The 18,340-nt window shown below is 42.6% G+C and overlaps 1 protein-coding gene and 1 pseudogene across 1 annotated transcript; both read right to left on the bottom strand.

Moving 5' to 3' along the window:
- Positions 1-1,431: 1,431 nt before the first annotated feature.
- LOC130885687 (vomeronasal type-1 receptor 3-like) lies at positions 1,432-2,432 on the bottom strand. Its single transcript, XM_057787385.1, has one exon. It carries the CDS (start codon positions 2,326-2,328, stop codon positions 1,432-1,434), a length of 897 nt encoding a protein of 298 aa, XP_057643368.1. The 5' UTR covers positions 2,329-2,432.
- A 7,963-nt stretch (positions 2,433-10,395) lies between these two features.
- On the bottom strand, positions 10,396-11,215 carry LOC130885507 (putative vomeronasal receptor-like protein 4; annotated as a pseudogene).
- Positions 11,216-18,340: the final 7,125 nt, after the last annotated feature.

Raw genomic sequence — 18,340 nt, 5'->3', positions numbered from 1 at the left:
TGCCTTGGTATCTTTTCTTAGTACAGCAAGCTCATCTTCTGCTTCCTCTTCATCTCCCCGAGACTCCTCACCTCCTTCAAGCTTTCTGCCTGGCAGTCCCACCTAACCTCTACCTGTCCACATGTTGGCCAGGCAGTTCTTTATTAAATCAATCACAGTGACCTATTTACACAGTGTAAAGAATATTGCACATTAGAGGTAGGTTTTTTAAGAACTTAAGTGTCACATCTGACATTTTCATTTAAATTGGTGTAGAATCAGATCCTCTGCAGCTCTGGTGACAAACAGCTGGATGGTGTTGTGCAGAGAACCTGGCAATAACAAAAGGCAGCTGCAAACAAGCCTCTGTCTTTTTTCTTTTTTTCTTTTTTTAAAGGTGAACCCTTTATTGAAAACTTGAAACACTCTTCACATCACACCTTCATCAAAGCTCTTACGTAGCCTGCACAGAAAACTGAGCTTTTCAACATAGAGGGTCAGTCTCCATCCAATCACACCTATTTATTCATTTTGAAAAAGGCAATTCACATTTTATTACTCAGCACAGAAGCTATAGACAGATAAAACATGAAATGGTATTTATTAACCAGTTTATCTTTTATGTACAATGGTTTATTCCTGAGAGAAAGTTCACGAATATAAGACCAGTGAGAAGTTTCAGGGCATTTAAGTGCAGTGACTGAGCACTGATCGTCTAGTGACTGACTGCACAGCACATGTCAGCCTTTCACAATTCTGTAAAGTCTTTTCTGTGGATGGAATCTCACACACACTTTGAAGACTCCCCAAATAGACCTGTGGCACTAAAATTTAACAAACATAGTGTCAGGAACAAGATATGGAATTTCTTGGACTAGCATGACTAAATCACTATTTGATAAAATTTATCAAATTCATCTTTATGTTTCCAGTCATGGTAGTAGTAAACCAATTTTACAAATCCTTATTAAGGCCATTTTCTCCGTGCCTGACAGCTGGTTCACTTAAGAGCACTAGCTGGTTTTGTTGAGGATGCAGGTTCATTTCCTAGTAACCATATTTTGGTTCAGAACCATAAGTCTTACTCCAGTCAGTACTAGGTCATTTATTACCTCTTCCATTCTCTAGAGGCACCAGGCACACACAAGCTATACAAACATAATGCAGTCAAACTATTCATACACAAGGAATGAATACAAATATAAAAAGTTAAATAAAATAAAGTTTCTTCCCCATGTGGCCATAGAGAGAATGAATTTTTGATATCACTATAATTTGCTAAGGTCTTTCTCTCTCTTTGCTTAAGTCTTGAGTCTCTCAGAAGATTGTTTGAGAATAAACATATGCTTAAACTGCTGTGTGAGATTTTGTCTTTCCTACAACACTGTAGAACTGAGAGTTTGTTCACACTCGTTGAACATAATAATGAGAGAGATAGTTTCTCGAATTCTCTCACTGAACATGCCAACACTCAGACAGAAGTCCATCTCTGTGAATTAACACAACAGGGCTAAAAATTGCATAACCAAGAGCAAGAAATTTTTGAGTGTTTATTACCCAATAATTGCCCACTAATGAGAGACTTAAAAATAGAGAAAATGTACAGTCAGCCCAATAGAAGAAAACAAAACAGAGCATCAGAAGGAGGACACTCTGAGCAGCTCTCAGTTCAGGGGGAGTTCTGTAGAGAAGCTTGGAGTTCTGAAGGTAGAGGACATGCTGGTGGTGCTTGTGGAGAAGAAATATCATGTAGCCACTGGCCCCTCCCATGGCTCCCTGAAACACGGCATCTCTCAGGGCCATGAGAGGGAGAACAATCCATTTTGTTTTCTGACTTTCTAGCATAAAATGACAGTAGTTGTCACCATTCTTAAGCTCTGATATATTCAGGCTTGTACTTGTGATGGAATGGATTAGGTTCATACCTATTAAAGCATTGAGTATCCAAAAGAATGAAAAGAATGGAAGGATGTGCCATGCAGACTTTGGTCTGAGCCTCCTCCACCCAGATGCTCTGGGACTGATGATGATGGCCTGGACCACAGTGAGGAGACTGCTGGTGCAGATGGAGACCCCACGGGCCACCCTCTGCAGATAAATGAAAATCTTACATCCTATGTCATCTAGGAAGTTTATTAAACCAAAAACTGCTATTGGCGCTGGCAATCCTCTTGCAAGAAGGATTATGATGTTTGTAAAAGCCAAGTGGATAAGAATAAGGTGTATGGGTTTCTTCTCAGGGCCTTCCCACCAACGGACCATATAATTCACAGAAACGAAAATATTCCCCAGAGTGCCAACCATCGTCATTAAGAGGAAAATAGTTTCTTTTATCAAATTCAAAACCATTTTCAGGTAGAAAAACTGCTGCAAACATTTTTCAAGAAAGCATCAGAAATGTTAGACATGAACCTGAAAAGCACACCTTTCACAATAGCATTTTCTAGTGTGCAAGAGGCAAGAGTGAACACATGTAATATTGCAGATTAGGTCCTTGAAAAGTCTGCTTTTCCCCAGCGAGGACTCTGGGATATTGTGTGTGCTCTGACAGCTGAGTTTAGTAACTGTTATTCAAAACTAAAGTTTTAAAGAAGGTTTTTATTTATGAACTCTACACTAGCAAAAATGACTTGTTCAAGTTGTGTATGTGTATGTGTGTGTGTGTTTCTGTCTGTCTGTCTGTCTGTCTGTCTGTCTGTCTGTCTGCTTGGATTATCCTGATTAACTCTAAGCATAGCTGAATTGAACTCCATTGTCTCCATCCAAAAATTCTTCCTCTGTTTCTCACTATATTTCATTTTCCCCGCCCAATTTCCCAAAACTGAGGCTCTTGCTGATCCTGTGTGCCTTCCCCACATCACACTTACAGACACTGGGAACCCTGCTGGGTCAGCACCTGTAACATCTCTCAGATCTGCTAACTTTACCCTCCACACTGCCCCCTTCTTTGTTTAATATTCCTTTATTTTCTGCTTTTTGACTAATTGAACACTTTCTAGATTTGCCTTTGGCATCAAAGCGTCAAAGCTTCTATTTCACCATCCTAATAATTTAAAATTTGTTAATTGACCATTCTATGACTTCACTGCATAAATATGTGTACTGGTTATTTTTTAAGGTAGTCCTCAACGTCAAATCAAATTGTGTGACTTTTCAATTTAGGACATGACAGTTAAAGCTGAGTCATAACAAGATAGCTGAAAAATTCATGTACCTACCTGGTAGTAGCTGGGGAGTGTGTCTAGCAGAAGACCGTGGTGCTCCTTAGGAGAGGGTGTATGAGAGAAGTGTGACCCCAGTGGATGAATTCAGGACATTTGTGACTCCAGTGAGTGACCTCTGGGCGTCTCAGGGAGCATGGACCAGCTCTCCACCAGGGGAGAAGATGAGGGGGATGGAAGAAAGGGGTTAATGAAGTGTTAGGTGCAGCTGTGAGTTGAATGCAGTCATTAGACTTATAACTCCTCAGTATTGGCTACGTATAGTACAGTGGTTTAGGCATACTGGGATGAGTAAGATTCTCCCATTAAAGAAGTCATGGTGAAGCCGGGCAGTGGTGGTGCACGCCTTTAATCCCAGCACTCGGGAGGCAGAGACAGGCGGATCTCTGTGAGTTCGAGGCCAGCCTGGTCTACAAGAGCTAGTTCCAGGACAGGAACCAAAAGCTACGGAGAAACCCTGTCTTGAAAAATCCAAAAAAAAAAAAAAAAAAAAAAAAAAAAGAAGAAGAAGTCATGGTGGCCTTTGCCTCTGTGGGGCCTTGTGAGCAGAAGCTATGTCAGCTTGTTTGGAAATGTGCTTCTTTGCCTGTTTCTTTCCCCCCCTGTTTATCAGGCAGGCGACATTGCTCCACATCGGTCTGAGCTGATTCCAGAATTCAGATCTCGTCAGGATGTCATTCAGAGCTCCCTCCTCATTTCACAGGGATTTGTAGTAAGCATTGGCACCTTTTCTACAAGAAGAGGAGTCTGCATGTTTCATGAGTTTGTGTGTTCTGAGTATTTGGAATGCCTCTCTTCACACCGCTCTTCTTCCTGTGAAACCCATAGGTTTGTTTTAAATGTCTATGTCTTCATGATGTCACCTGTGTCCTGCATAAACTGAGCTGTGCTTCCAGGTTTGGGCTTATGCTGCCTCATGGCTCTAGAAATGTCAGTTATTGTTTTTCAACTGCTCCTCTGACAGAGGGGTAATTATTGCCTGTATTATCGGTGCATCCTAGAAATCACAGTAGCACCCCAAGTATCTGCACATAATGAAATATGCCTCAGACATTAATACCAAGAACATCAGCATTCATTAGCACATTTACAATAAATATTAAGTATTTAGTCAGAGGTTGGAATCTCTAAAAATCCCTTCAATAATTTACCCTAAATCCTGATGGGAAATATTATCATTTTTCTGTTTCTTTAATGTTTGATTTCCTGAGAATTACTACTTTTCTGCTCTTGTCTTTTTTCCTTCAAAGTTTCAATCACATTTCAGAAGAGATTCTGATGTTCTAGTAAAGGATTTCTTCTACTGGAATGCACTGTACCAGGAGGGAGACATTATTCTCACATTGTAATGGGCAATGCTATAGGAAACTAATTTAAAAGACAGGATGGACTTATGTTTAGCTATATGGATGATCCCTTGTCTGGGAATAAACCCCAATAACCTGATGTAGGTTACATCCATCTTTCCTGGTTTTCTAAAAACAAGCAAACAAAAGCAAAACAGATTATTTGTCTTTGCTGCTTAGCAGTGGAATAAAACTAAAATGAGCTATTTCAAGATGCTCTAGTTCACAGCCTTAATCCTTTGTAGCAGGAAATCTCAAGATGGTAATAATAATTCTTACACTTACTGGTTTATGTTTCTCCAAACTCAGCAGGCATACGAAGACTGTACCTGATATAAGTATGCATAATATTATGTGATAGACTGCAGAGACAAAGAATGGATACAGAAGAAAAACCGTCTGTAAATTAAAAGTTATGATGTTATTATAAAAGAAAACACCTGCCAATATTTGAAAAGTGGAAATGCGTCAAACCTGAAAAGAACCAATGTTACAAACACTAGTGATACTGTAGGAGGGGTCACAATGCTGGCAAACATGGTGGCTAAAACAAGAAAATTTTATTTTTCTTTTGTCTTGTTATTTTTGAGACAGAGTCACAATAATTCCCTTGCCTCAGTCTCTCTAGTGCTGACATTACAGGAGTGTGTCATGATTGTCTCCAGGGTTTGACAGACATCTGAAAATGGTCTATATACTATTGACTCCTTTAAGAAAAAACAAGAAAGAAACCAAGAAAGAAAATAAGCCAGAGCTCTGTCATGGTACTCCAGTCTGAGGATGGAGAGCGATTCCTTAGCATTTCTTTTCCATCTCTGTAAGTCCAGGAACTAGTCTCCTTTGATCTTTCTGGAACCAAGGACCACCCTTCTCAGGGACAGAAGGAAAGTGGAGGTCCTGAGGATCACAGAGCCTCTCATCTGCTCCCTGGATTAGTCAGAAAGAATCTTCTGCTTTAATGAAACTCTCCATGGCACAGCTGAGGGGATCACAGACCTTACCTCCATGTACTCACCTGGATCTCCGTGGTGCAGACAGGATCTGGAGCAGCTCTGGGAGGGGGACACTTTCCAGGTCATATTTGTACTTCAGGATTTGTGGGCTCTTGGCTGCCATCAGGTATCAGACTTCACGTTTCATGTGGTCACAGTGTCAGGGGAAGGAAGGCCTCTGCAGAGCCCCAGTCCCTGAAGTACAGCTTTTTCATTTCCACAATTACTATATCTGCTTTGCTCAGAGATTATTTCAAGCTTAATTAGGGTTTAATTATTCTGTGAGGAAGGATGTGAGTTGAGAAAATGAACGACTAATTAAGTTTCTGTGTACGGAGCTCCCTGAATCTCTTGAGTGTTTTTCATCTTTTCAGTGTGCCAAGTTGTGGTCTGAATGGCAGACCAAATCCTTTCTGCCCTTCTAAATTCTATCTTAAACAGGAGTAAAATAAATAATTCTCAGCTCTAGGCATTCTGCTTACTAAGTAAATTCCAAACATGATCCAGGACACGTTTAGAGTCCCTTGTGCCAAGCTATGGCTTGACAGAAGACCAACTTATGATACACAGATCAAGTCACTGGCTTTCCTTTTAAAATCCATTCCTAGACTGCATTAGAATGAATGCTGCTCAACACTGGGGATTCATGTGCAAGTCCCACACATGGACTAGAACAAGTTGAGAGTCCTTTGTTCTACCTTTCCCCCACTGTAGTGACGGTCTTCATTGTAACTGATTCTTTCATTCCTTCACATTAAATGTCATCTGGGACTTGAAATGAACATTTTCTTGGTTTCATTCCAAAAGCAATACTTACTTACTATAAAACTTCAATGACATTTCTAAAACTTATGCGTTCCCAAGAGTTGAGTTTCCATGCACATTTTATCCTAGTTCCTAAGTGGCCCTACCCAGCACAGATGAAAAATGATGTAGATAAATATACAGGGATAAGACTAGAAGCAATGACATCATTATTTTGTTCTTGAAGAGAAAGCATCATTGGGTTGACATAGGAGATGAGTTCGAGGTCATGGCTCTTACTCTGTGCCCTGCATGATGGTGTCTCCATATATATAGGTGCAGCTGACACATACTAGAAGCTAAAAATGCTCCTTCTGTAAATGAAATGACAGTTTTTGAGGAAACCAGAATTTCTGTCCTCTCTATTGAATGTGGAATCCAGGACTAGGAAAACTAAGTTGTATATTACATATGTCATAGTAGGCAGAAATTGAAAAACAAAACCAAATTGGTTGTTGGCCAAAGGAGCCCATGAAATCCCCAAACAATCCAGGCTATTGTCAAGACTCTAGGTTTCTCCCCACAAACTGAGTCCGAGTCTCCATTGCTTAACACCTTATGATACTAATCACTGGACTTGGAGACGTCAAGCAATGCCTAAAGAGTCTTCACTTCTATGTTCCAGTGTTTTGCTGTAGGAAGGTACTCTGCATTCTGTCAAAAGACAAACATACACACAAACCCAGCCACAAACCCTCTGTCTACAATAGTGTACTGCCTGCAGTACATGATAGGACTATGGTAGCACAAAGATATGACAGTAACCACTCCCACAAGATGAAACTTATGCTAGACACTGCTTGATTAACCAAGAACCCGAGAATAAATAGCCCAGGAACCCAGTGTAAAACCAAATAACACATGTGTAAAGACAGGAAAAATGTACTGATAATGTGACTCCACTAAATGCTTATGAAGAGTCACTTGTTGAGGTGATTCCATTCCAAAAAAGGTTTTGCCTCCTCAACACTGCCAGATGGACATCACACTTCTAATCTCTGGGATCTCCGAGAGACCCTTAAACCATATTGAAACCACAGAAGTTGCTTAATATACAAATAATGTTTAACATATCTGAAACTCTATAGGTCTTCCTTATGTGAACATGCAATGCATTCCTCTAAATCATTTTCATCTAATGAAATTTCCACAGTGATTTACCCAGGATTTCAAGTCAAATGCTCCCACACTTCAAATCCTAGCCTTCAGACAACATTATTGATTCTATCTTAAATTATTGGGGATCTAGCTTCCTCTATAACTGCTACTGCCCAATTTCTACACTCCCACATTTTTAAATTCACAGAAATTGCTTGATTACATCCCATACGAAGGCATCATGCTCTTGAATCGTTCTGTCCAAGAGAACCTGCTCTTGTATAGGAATTTTGAGTTTGAGCTGCCGTATATTCTGTCTACCAAGCCACCCTGTCCCCAGGCTCATCCCAGATGAAGAGGCACAGGAAGTGTGAAATAGAATTGCTACTTCCTGATGTAGGGTTGCTCTAAAAAGCACCTTCCATTCAGGGCCTCTCAGTGGCCTTGCTAACACCATCTCAGAACCATGCAGTCCTTTCGTTGGCTCTCCTTCCCTATTGCATCTGTACCACTGTCTGCATGCTCTCCTTGTCTGACTCTGGATTAACATAATGATATGATATGATGATATGATACGTTAGTACACTAGGGCAAAGCAAAATCCTGTCGGAGCAGCTGAGAACCCAATATTCGTGAGGTCCTTCAGGCTGGGTACCTCAGCAGTCGGAGTAGTCTCAACATTGCTGTCTCTCATCGGGTCCATAATCGGCAGTCAGTCCACAACCAGGCACTTCAGTAGTCCCACTCTGGCTCCAGAAGCCTGGAAGTTCCCCAGACAGCCACTGGTTCTGCTCTCAATAAAGGAATCAGCCCCAGCAGCAGCAACAGAGCAAATCAACTCAGAGGCAAGAGGGAAGGCCACGCAAGCACAAGGCAGGGAGATATTCCCTCAAACACATCCTTTTCATGTGGGCAGATAACATTAGGAATCACCCACAATAGGGGTGTGACAACCCTCATCAATCAAGGCAATCAGGACAATTTTAAGGTGAGGCTCCCCACTCAGAGGACTGACATAGAAACTTTTCATACTAGTGGTCTTGAATCTATATGATCAACACATTCAAAACTTAGTTTAACTTAGCAAAGAACAGTATTTCAGAGACCCACTGCCTGGCCCACCTCTTGCTTTACTCTGGAGAGTTTCAACTCTTGGACCCAGGGAGGAGTGCGGCCGCATTGCCTCCCCTCCAGGCACAGTGCTAAACTACACAGGGAGCTGCTCAAGCTCACTCTCTGTAAGAACTGTTTGGGTCTTTCTATCTGTCCTGGGAAGGAGTGTAGTGAGCTGATGGACAGCTTTGGTGAACAGCCCTTATGGTCCTGGATCCCTTCAGGAGACACACTCACACAGCCCAGAGTAAACAGGAGCCTCCCTGGGATGACTGCAGTGCAGTGTCCTGAGGACTGAGGTATCCGGGTACATTTGGGACCCTCTGGCTTTCCTGGGCCTGAGGCTATGGAGCTCTCAGGCTTCCAGCTGTTGGAAGAAGGGGGCTGCTTGTTGGTTCCCGCCTGCTCAGCCCCAAAATAATCACACAGAAGCTATATTATTTAAATCACTGCTTGGCCCATTATCTCTAGCTTCTTACTGGTGAATACCTAATTTAACCCATTTCAAATAATCTGTGTATCGCCATGTGGCTGTGCCTTACTGGGTAAAGTTCCCAGTTTCTGTCTCCGGCGGGGGCTCCACGGCTTCTCTCTGATTCAGCCCTTCTTTTTCCCAGCATCCAGTTTAGTTTTCCAAGCTTACCTATGTTCTACCCTATCAGGCCAAGGCATTTTCTTTATTAAACAATGGTATTCACAGCATACCTAGGGGAATCCCATATCACCCAGTGTTCTGCCAATTGCCAAGGCTGTGCCAAATGGTACCACTAACACAGATCCTCCCTGCATGATCAGCACTGCAGTCCCCTGTTCTGCAGCTCCACAGGGTGCACCTTTGCAGTTCCAGGGAAGACAGAATCTGGGATTCTAGGCTGCAGAGGAGTTGAGACCTATAGAGCACTGGGATGTTCAGGACAGGCCACAGTGAGGGACTGGAAGTGAAGAGAAACTCCCGTGGAAGCAATCTGTCCGCAAACTACTTACACATCAGGGTGCCATGTGTTCTCCAGACATGGAGAGAGATCCTGTTGGCCAGAGACTCTTGTGGTTTTTCCTTAAGGCCTAACTTCATTACAATTGTTCCACAGCATCCACAAATTGATCAAATTTACTGGGCCGTAGTGACTTGTCATATCTCCCTGCCATCCTGTTATCTTGCCTCCGCCCTGAGTGCTCACCACAGATAAGGGTCACCTACACTATCTTTTCTTTCCCTTTTGGTTTTTCAAGATAGGGTTTCTCTGTGTAGCCCTGGCACTCTCTCTGTAGCCCAGGCTGGCCTCGAACTCACAGAGATCCACCTGCGTCTGCCTCCCAAGGGCTAGGATTAAAGGCATGCACCACCAACTGCCGGCTCAGCTCACCTACCATATCTTACTCTCCTGCTCTGGCTTTGCAGAAAAACTGAAATACTGATTTGTGTAAGAAGAGTTGCCTCTAGATTCTTTTTTCAGTGCAGATGAGAGGCTAAAAGTCACATGACAGGGGTGGTGGAATGGGAAGTAGTAAGAATCCACTTTCCATCTGCATAGAAATCCTGAAGTCATCTTAAAACTGCACAGTGCTAGATTTCTTAGGAATCAGACATATATAATTATAATATTTAATTTAATGCTGTGATATATTAGAACATTAAGGCAAATGGTAGCTTGGTAGGTAATCTCAGCATCTGAGACACTGAGAAGGTTCAGGTCAGCCTGTGCCATGTACTGACTGCCAATCAGCCTGTGCTACATGGCAAACATTATGTCCCCAGCTCTAAAATTCATCATGGCAAAGCAGTTTACAAGGCTCATATATTTGGCTCATATGAAAATGTGTAGAATGTAATTTCTACACTTCTCAGTGAGCATGTAAAACATTACAAACATGGATGTACTTGCTAATCAGAACATAGGGACTAAAACCAGCATAACCAAATTCTAAAAGTGTCTTAACATTTAGTGAAATAGAATCATGTGTCCCTGTGAAACCAGTGTAAAGGAGGGAATGAAATCTGCCCTGTAGAAGAAAAGGAAGCAGGTCATTAGAGTGAGAACGCTCCAGGTAGCTCTGATTTCTGGAGGGGAATTGTGTGCACACCTGGAGCTGTGAAGGTAGAGGACACACTTGTGGTGCTCATACAGACGGAGAGCCATGGACTTGCTGCTCCAGCCCATCAGACTCTGAAAGATGACATCACGAAGGGTCATGAGGGAGAGGAGAAGCCACTTGATTATATATCTTGATGGCAGCATATAGCAATGGCCAATGAACATTCCAGGTAGAGACTTGTTCAAGTCACGGCCTGCTTTAATGTAACAGAGTAAGTTGGAACTTACGCGAACATTAACCATCCAAAAGAGGAGGAGAAATTGAAAAACTTGCCATGAGGTCTGTGGTTTTAGCTTTGTCCAAAGGGTGGTCCTGGGACTGATGGTGACAGCCTGGACCACACTGAGGAGACAGGTGGTGCAGATGGAGAGACCCCGTGCCATCCTTGCCAGATAAACCACAGCTTTACAGCCAGTATCTCCGAGGAAGTTTCTGAACTAAAACACTGTCGTCGTATCTATGATCCCTGCAGTACAGATAATGTTCATATTAGAAAATGGCAAGTGGATAAGGATAATGTCCACGGGTTTTTGTCCTCGGATCCCAAGGCAGAACATGTCACAAACATGGAACAGACTCTGTGCCCAAGGTAGTTTTAAACCCAAGTGGACACCAAAATTTAGCAGAAACGTCATTATTTGAGAATCCCACAACCAGGACTGCTGCATGCGTTGCTTTGGGAAGTTTCAGGAAGGAAGGTGGCCTTGGCACCCCTGCCAGGTGCTGTTTAGTATTCCTTCCGGGACTGTGGAGGTTTTCCATTTCTTGCAAGAAGCTGATGGAGAGCTTTGTCACACTGCGGCCCACCAGGCGGTGCACACAGGGCGCTGACAGGAGCCTCCTTAGGATGCCTGCAGCACAGGGAGCCTGGATGATGTGGTCTCAGAGCAAAATCTGGACTCTCTGTGTTTTCCTGGGTGGGAGGCTGTAGAGTCCTCAGATCCTCAATGTCCTATTGCCATAGAATGCGAGACTGCATGAGCTTCAGCAGCCAGCTCCCCTCTGTGTCTTGAGGACGGTAGTCCCTGTGTCCACAGCTGAACAACATGTGCCTGACTAGCAATAGGGAGGATGGAGCCCTAAACTCTGACTGTGTGGCTGACACGCAGGGCGACCTAACAATTCCACATGTTCTATGTAGGCCCTAATGAGCGAATGGAAGTGAGAGCCAGCAGCTGGGGTGCAATGTTCCTGGGATAGTTTTACATAGCACTGTGCACAGGAGTGAGGTTCTCAAGTGGGGCTTGTTTTCCAAAACACAATGGCCTTCTCTAAATATGACATTTATGACATTTGTCAGGAGCCATTTCAGGCTTCTCCTTTCTCACATCTCACAGGGCCTTGAAGGAAAAATCTTGAGACAAGAAAACTTAATGTTAGCCAAAACATTACGTGCTGACCGTGGAGACTCAAGCTCTGGAAAGCACCACAGAGTGTCTTCATGGCTTCCTGCTTATCACTAACAGTAGGTGCTCTAGCCACTGACCTTGCAACTGCCCTGCTTAGCTGCCAAACTGCCCCACTTAGTTGCCTAGCTACCAAGCCCCTCCTTCCCTTCCCCCTTTCCTCAGTTCCCCCTTGCCCTAGCTCCTTTCTGGAGTATTTAAGACATGAAACTTGCTTCAATAAAGGGGATGCCTTGACAAGGAATACTGCTTGGCGTCCGTTTCTCTCTCCCCCCATGTCTTTCAGATAGTGCCTCTTCAAGACCCTGGAGTAACTTAGGACCTGCTGGGCGGGTCAGACATTTACCCTGTACTTTTCTATATGACCAAACATCAGTGTCATGAGTGTGTTTGTAATTGCCTTACAGCGTTTATTCTCACCAGTTCTTTAGTGCTTGGTACCCAGCAATGCCAAGCATTCACTAAGTGCATTGAAACAGTTTCTCTCCGTGGTCATCCCCACTTTGCAAGTGACCTTCAGATAAGGATGCTTCCTGACATCCTTCACTTGTTCTTCTGCTCACTGGATTTAGAACAGTCTCTGGCACATAGTAAGTACTTTGTATATAAGTAGAGGCGCCGGTGATCACGGAAGTACATTAGAAAAAACAAGAAGACAGGAAACATTTGTGCATCCTTATGAGACTAAAAATCTAGCATGTGGAAAAATCAAATTCTAATTTCAGGTGACTGCATGCTCTCCTGCATTTCCTGATGAAGGATGCAGCGAGCTAAACTGCATGACAGGGATGGTGGAGTGGTGGGATAATGAGAATCAATGTCAACACTCTAGGGCCTGAACCAATCTTCAAAATCCAGGACAAGCTCTCTGAAAAAATTAATCTATTACCTCAATCCATTTAGTGTTGTGATACAAGAGAATGGAAGAGCAAAGCCATTCCAGTGTACACAGTTCAGTTCATAAAGAACTGGGTGAGAAAAGGAATTTCTTATTTCTCAGGGGACACAGCAGGGCTTAGCAACATGGACATCCCTGACAATCAAGACAAGATAGGGCACTAATGGTGGTTATGAGGAGACTGTGAGGTATATATGTATGAAAATGCCACAGTCGGACCTATTGTTTGGTACAGTTTATGAACGTGGATAGTAACAGGTTCATTCCTGGATGCCTTGGCTGATTCTGCTGTAACTAGTGGATCTTATCTAGTAGGACATATACTTTGACTTGATGCCTTTCAACCCCTCTGACAAATGGGGTGATTTGTACCTGGACCATTGCACTATAGAGAGCAGAACATTGCTGTAAATTCTCAGCACATAATGAAACACTCTGCGGCTTTTATAGCAATCACAGGGGTGTAGATGAACAAGCCTGGGATAAAAACTAAGTATTTTGTCAGAGATGAGAATGTACTAAAAGTGTTGACACTCAACACATGTCAGTGTCCTGATGGACTTCTCAATTCTATTTAGAGCTATTATGTCTGTCCATCTGTCTGCGACTGCCTGCTTCTTTCTAGCCCTCTGTTCCTTCCCACAGATTACAATGATCATATGTAATGAATGATGTCTCTCTTTTCTGACTGAAATGGATACTGTCGGAGGAAAAATTCACCATAATATTACAGACTCCTGGAAAGTCTTTTAGAAAAGTAAGGGGTTTTACTCCTTTTTTCTTTTTATTTATTCTTCTCTGATACAAGACATCCTGACTACAACCTTCCCCTCCCTCTTCTCTTCTCAACCCCCACCTCCCCTCTCCCCCAGATCCATTGCTCTTCTATTTACCCTCAGAAAAGAGCAGGCCTCCCCAAAGTGTCAACTGAACACCACATAACAAGATGCAGTAAGACAAGGAACAAAACCTCATGTCAAGGCTGAATGAGGCAACACAGTAGGAGGAAAAGGGTCCCAGGATAGACAGAAGAGTCAGGGACACCCCCATTCTCACTGTTAGGACTCTCACAAAAGCCGCAAGCTAAACAACCATAGCACATATGCAGAGGACCTAGCAGAGACCCATTACAGGCTCCGTGATTGCTGCTTCAGTCTCTAGAAGCCACTATGAGGTCAGGTTAGCGGATTCTGTGGTCGTTGTTCTCCTGGTGTCTTTGATCCCTCTGACTTTTAGAATCATTCCTCCCCTATGGACAAGTGTGCAGCCTTGTCTCGGGCCAGCACATGACTACTTGTCCAATGGGTTTGCTAGGGGTGAAGTATCCAATGAAAGGGGTTCTCACTTGGCAAGGAGCAGTAAATAACAGGACAGCATACGAATCTGCAAAATTCATGCAGTTTGCGGGCTCTTTTCTCTCTCATATATTCTTTGGGTCGTTCTTAGTCTGTCAGTCACACAGGCAACAGCTGCGATTTCCCCTGGAAATTCTGTTCTTTTCTGGTCATTATCGCCTAAGATTCATCAGGGCACTGATGCTTCTCAAACCTCTTATCTGGAATAGCTAACTACAACTTCTAATCCTGGGAGATTTCCTGACACAATAGAGACAGTCAGGTACCCTTGGAACATTTCCATGCCTCACAGTTCCGGAAAGGAAACCAGGACATGCATACACAGAATATGGAAAAGACCTCATGAACACAAATAGTGCCAGCTGTTGAGAATATATTCCCTGGACACCAAGAATAGAATCAATAGTAGAATCTGGTACATCCCAAGAGGAAGAACTGCATTGCAAAATGAGGGATGGATAGATCGATCTTTGCTATACATAGGAGCTTATATTGGTGGAAGAAGGTATGGGATAGTGGGATGGGGAAAGGGGCCTTATTAAAGTCTGCCTTTTACAGAGAGAATGAAACATGGGACTCTCTTGTGGAAAAGGGAACTGCATAAAAAACATATTTTGCAGACAACAAAGAATTGTTTGTGTTTGACTATTGTTCTTAAAGCACTGTATCCATGTCTATTACTTTTTAACTTTATAACTGCAAGTAGCTGCCCACTGGCATGAATGATGCAAGAACAGGACGTGTCTGGCTAGACATTTAGTTCAGCCTGCAAAAATGCCAATATTTTAGTTAAGGCTGCAAAATGCTGAACTATCTGTCTAGAATAAGGTTATGTCAGGGGTGGGAAAGTGTATTTGAGGTAACACAAAGTGGAACAATGGGGGCTTTAATAATGATTATGATATATTTCTTAAAAGTCAAAAATAGGAGCCAATAATAAAATGGTTCATATAAGCCTGGTACAGAAAACTCTTAAAAGTATGAATAAAGACTAATTGTGCTATTTGAGGCCACTTGAGTGCAAGGCATCTAGTGGCCCTAGCTTTTCCTGGCTCCAATGATGCCCCTTCCACATCTCAAGACCTCAGCCTGAGCCACAGTAGGACCCTGGCACCAGCCCCATCATCCGTGAGGTTCCCGGAGCTCTGCCTAATGATTGGCTTAGGGTCTCTCCTTTGACCTCATGGCACGACAGTCACAACTCTGACTCCAGAAAAGTCGTTTTTGAAATTGATTGTGCAGGGAGGACCAGTGGGAGGGGAAAGGAGAAGAAAAGGTGGTCAGGACAAATACAGAAAAATACAATGACTTATGCATGGGAATGTCAGAATCGTACCCACTGTTTCACACAGCAGCAAAAGAAAAACAGCAGCAGCAGAAAATAAAAACAAAAGAGAGGATGGCTTTGCATTCTGATAGACGGATAATGTTCCATCTGGATTCCAAATCAGCAGGGACTAGGAAGTGAATCTGTCAGACCCAGCTTTCTCAAATTAAAATATACAGTTATTGCTCCTTGATTCATACTAAGTGAGAACATCTTGGGTTATTGCAACTCAAATCTAGCAAGTTCATGACTTTATTTCTTTAAACTTTTGTTGTTGTTATGAGATACCTGGGTCTCTCCTAGACTGGCCTTGACCTCACCAAGGTTCACCTGCCTCTGCCTGCCTAGAGCTGGGATTAAAGGCGTGCACCACCATGCCAGTCTTATTTTTTCATCTTTGTAGTTCTTAATAGCCCTCACCACCATCTAGAAACACAATGGAGATACTGACTTACAAGTTTTGTACAACATCACATGTCAAGATGGAGACTTTAAGGATGGATTCACAAAAGAAACCTTCAAATTAAACAGCACCAGGCCTGGGAAGTTAGCAGTCAAACTACAATAGACAAAGTTGTAGGCACAAGAAACGTAGAAATTCACCAAAAATGAAATGGATGGATTAAATTTACATCACTGGCATCCTTATAAGACAAGTGAACTCTGAGGTTAGAGAAAATGGACATTTTCCATAGAAATCTGAAAACTTTCTATTTATTTTTAGTTATTGGAAGAAAGGAGGGAACATTAGACAAAGATTCACCCCAAAATTCTCGTGACAGCAGACCCTGAGCACAGGGAATGAAGCACCTGTGTTTTTCTGACGTCACAGCTCATGGAACTGACCCCAGTTATTTTAAAGGCCAGAAGAAGAGTGAAGGTGACCAGGCTCAGCCTCTTGCCTCTACTCCTTGATTTTTTCAAAGAGAGTCAGCTGTGTGTCTTTAACAAAATGATGCATGGCACACATGATTAAAAGAAACGGGGAAGTCTACTCACCACGGTGCTGAGGGGCAGACAGGCTCTGGGTCCTCCTGGCAAGTGAGCCTTCTCGGGTTATATTTGTACGTTCAATGTTTGTAGAGCACCTGTCACCACAAAGTGTCCTCAAGACACTAACACATCACGTGTCAGGGGAAAGGAAGCTTTCGGCAAGACCTCAGTCCCTAACGTACGGCTTTCCCTCTCCCTCCTCAATTACTACATTTGTTTGCCTCAAAAGTTACCTCTGGATTAATTAGGTTTTCATTATATTATAGAAACAAGTGACGTGAGAAAATGAACAACAGCAAAGTTTCTATGTTTAGAGGTCCCCATGCTCCTAATTTCTTTATCTTTCTAAACTAAGCCTATGAATCAAAGTAGAGACCTGCTTCTGATACAGAAAGAGGTCAGTTCTCTTTCTCAAGTCCTCTGTTGTGTGGAGGACATAACAAATGACATCCAACACATTACACTCTATTTTCTGAGCACATCCCAACCATACACCTGAGCAGAACAAGACGTCTTTGCTTCATCTGAACACATTCTAGGTCACAGTTTGCCATAAGAGATGGGTTTACTCCTTCTTCGTTAAATAAATGATATCCCCAAACCAGATGGACCTCCCTTTTCCACTTCAAATTCTGTTCCAACACCCCTGTATCCTTGTAACACAAAGGCCCTCCTGATACTCAATGCAGGATAAAGATTCTTTGGCTGTGAAGGAAGGAAAGTCCTTTATTGCCTTTTTTTTTTTTTGCTTTTGAAAGGGAAATTGAAGCCTGGATGGATCAAATTGTCCCATCATATTTTGAAGGGTGAAGACAAATAGAAAAATGAAAGCCTTAATTTTCAATGAAGCAAAAGGACAAGATTAATCTCAATTCTTTCTTTTAAGACATTTTTATCATACGTTGTACATATATATATTTTTCTTTCCCCTTTGCGATGTTTTCAAAGTTTTGGTTTCTTCAAGACAATAATCCTCCATTCCTGTAATAAACCTAGAATCAATCCTAGGAAAGATCTTCATATTTGTAAGGTATGCATGTGTTGTCATTGGTGCTAAGAAAAAATATGGACTTCATTCTCTCCCACTTGACAATCTGGAGCATTTTGTTTTTTATTATTATGGAGAGATTGACTATAGAGAGAGACACGGGTTTTTTTATTTTTTATTTTTTGACTAGTGGAGAGTGACATTTACTGGGATGTGGAGATACAAAATACAGTCCTGCGCTTCTGCTCTTGACTGCCAAAATATATGACTGCAGGCTTCTTCAAGGAAGAGTCCTCATAGGGGCACCAGAGAGCCAAGAAATGCTGAGAACCCAATCTCATGTGCCTGCCGTGAGAATCAGGGTCTCCTGGATTAAACTACACTTTGTACAGTGACATGATACCACCTGGCGCCTCCCTGAGCCTTTCTCTTTCTTGAAGCCCCGCAGGAGGGACAGGAGTCTCCTTTTGCAGGCCATTTTCCCTTGCACCAGATGCTAGAGTCCTTGTTATCTTGTTACAGATCTAAAGCTGAGTATTTCCCAATCCACCTGACCTCTCCTCGTCTACTCTTGACTACAACACAGCAGTGTTTTCCCTACAGCACAGCCCTTCTTTCAGTGAGAGCACCTGGGGTTTTATTTCAGACTTGTGCACATACCAGCAACAGCTGGGTGTTTCTAATCTGCCATCTTCCCCCACATCACTGTTGTTATCTATCATAACC

The sequence above is a fragment of the Chionomys nivalis genome, chromosome 13 (genome assembly GCF_950005125.1).
Source record: "Chionomys nivalis chromosome 13, mChiNiv1.1, whole genome shotgun sequence".
In the NCBI taxonomy this organism is placed as follows: domain Eukaryota; kingdom Metazoa; phylum Chordata; class Mammalia; order Rodentia; family Cricetidae; genus Chionomys; species Chionomys nivalis.
This window is presented reverse-complemented; position numbering and strand designations above follow the sequence as displayed.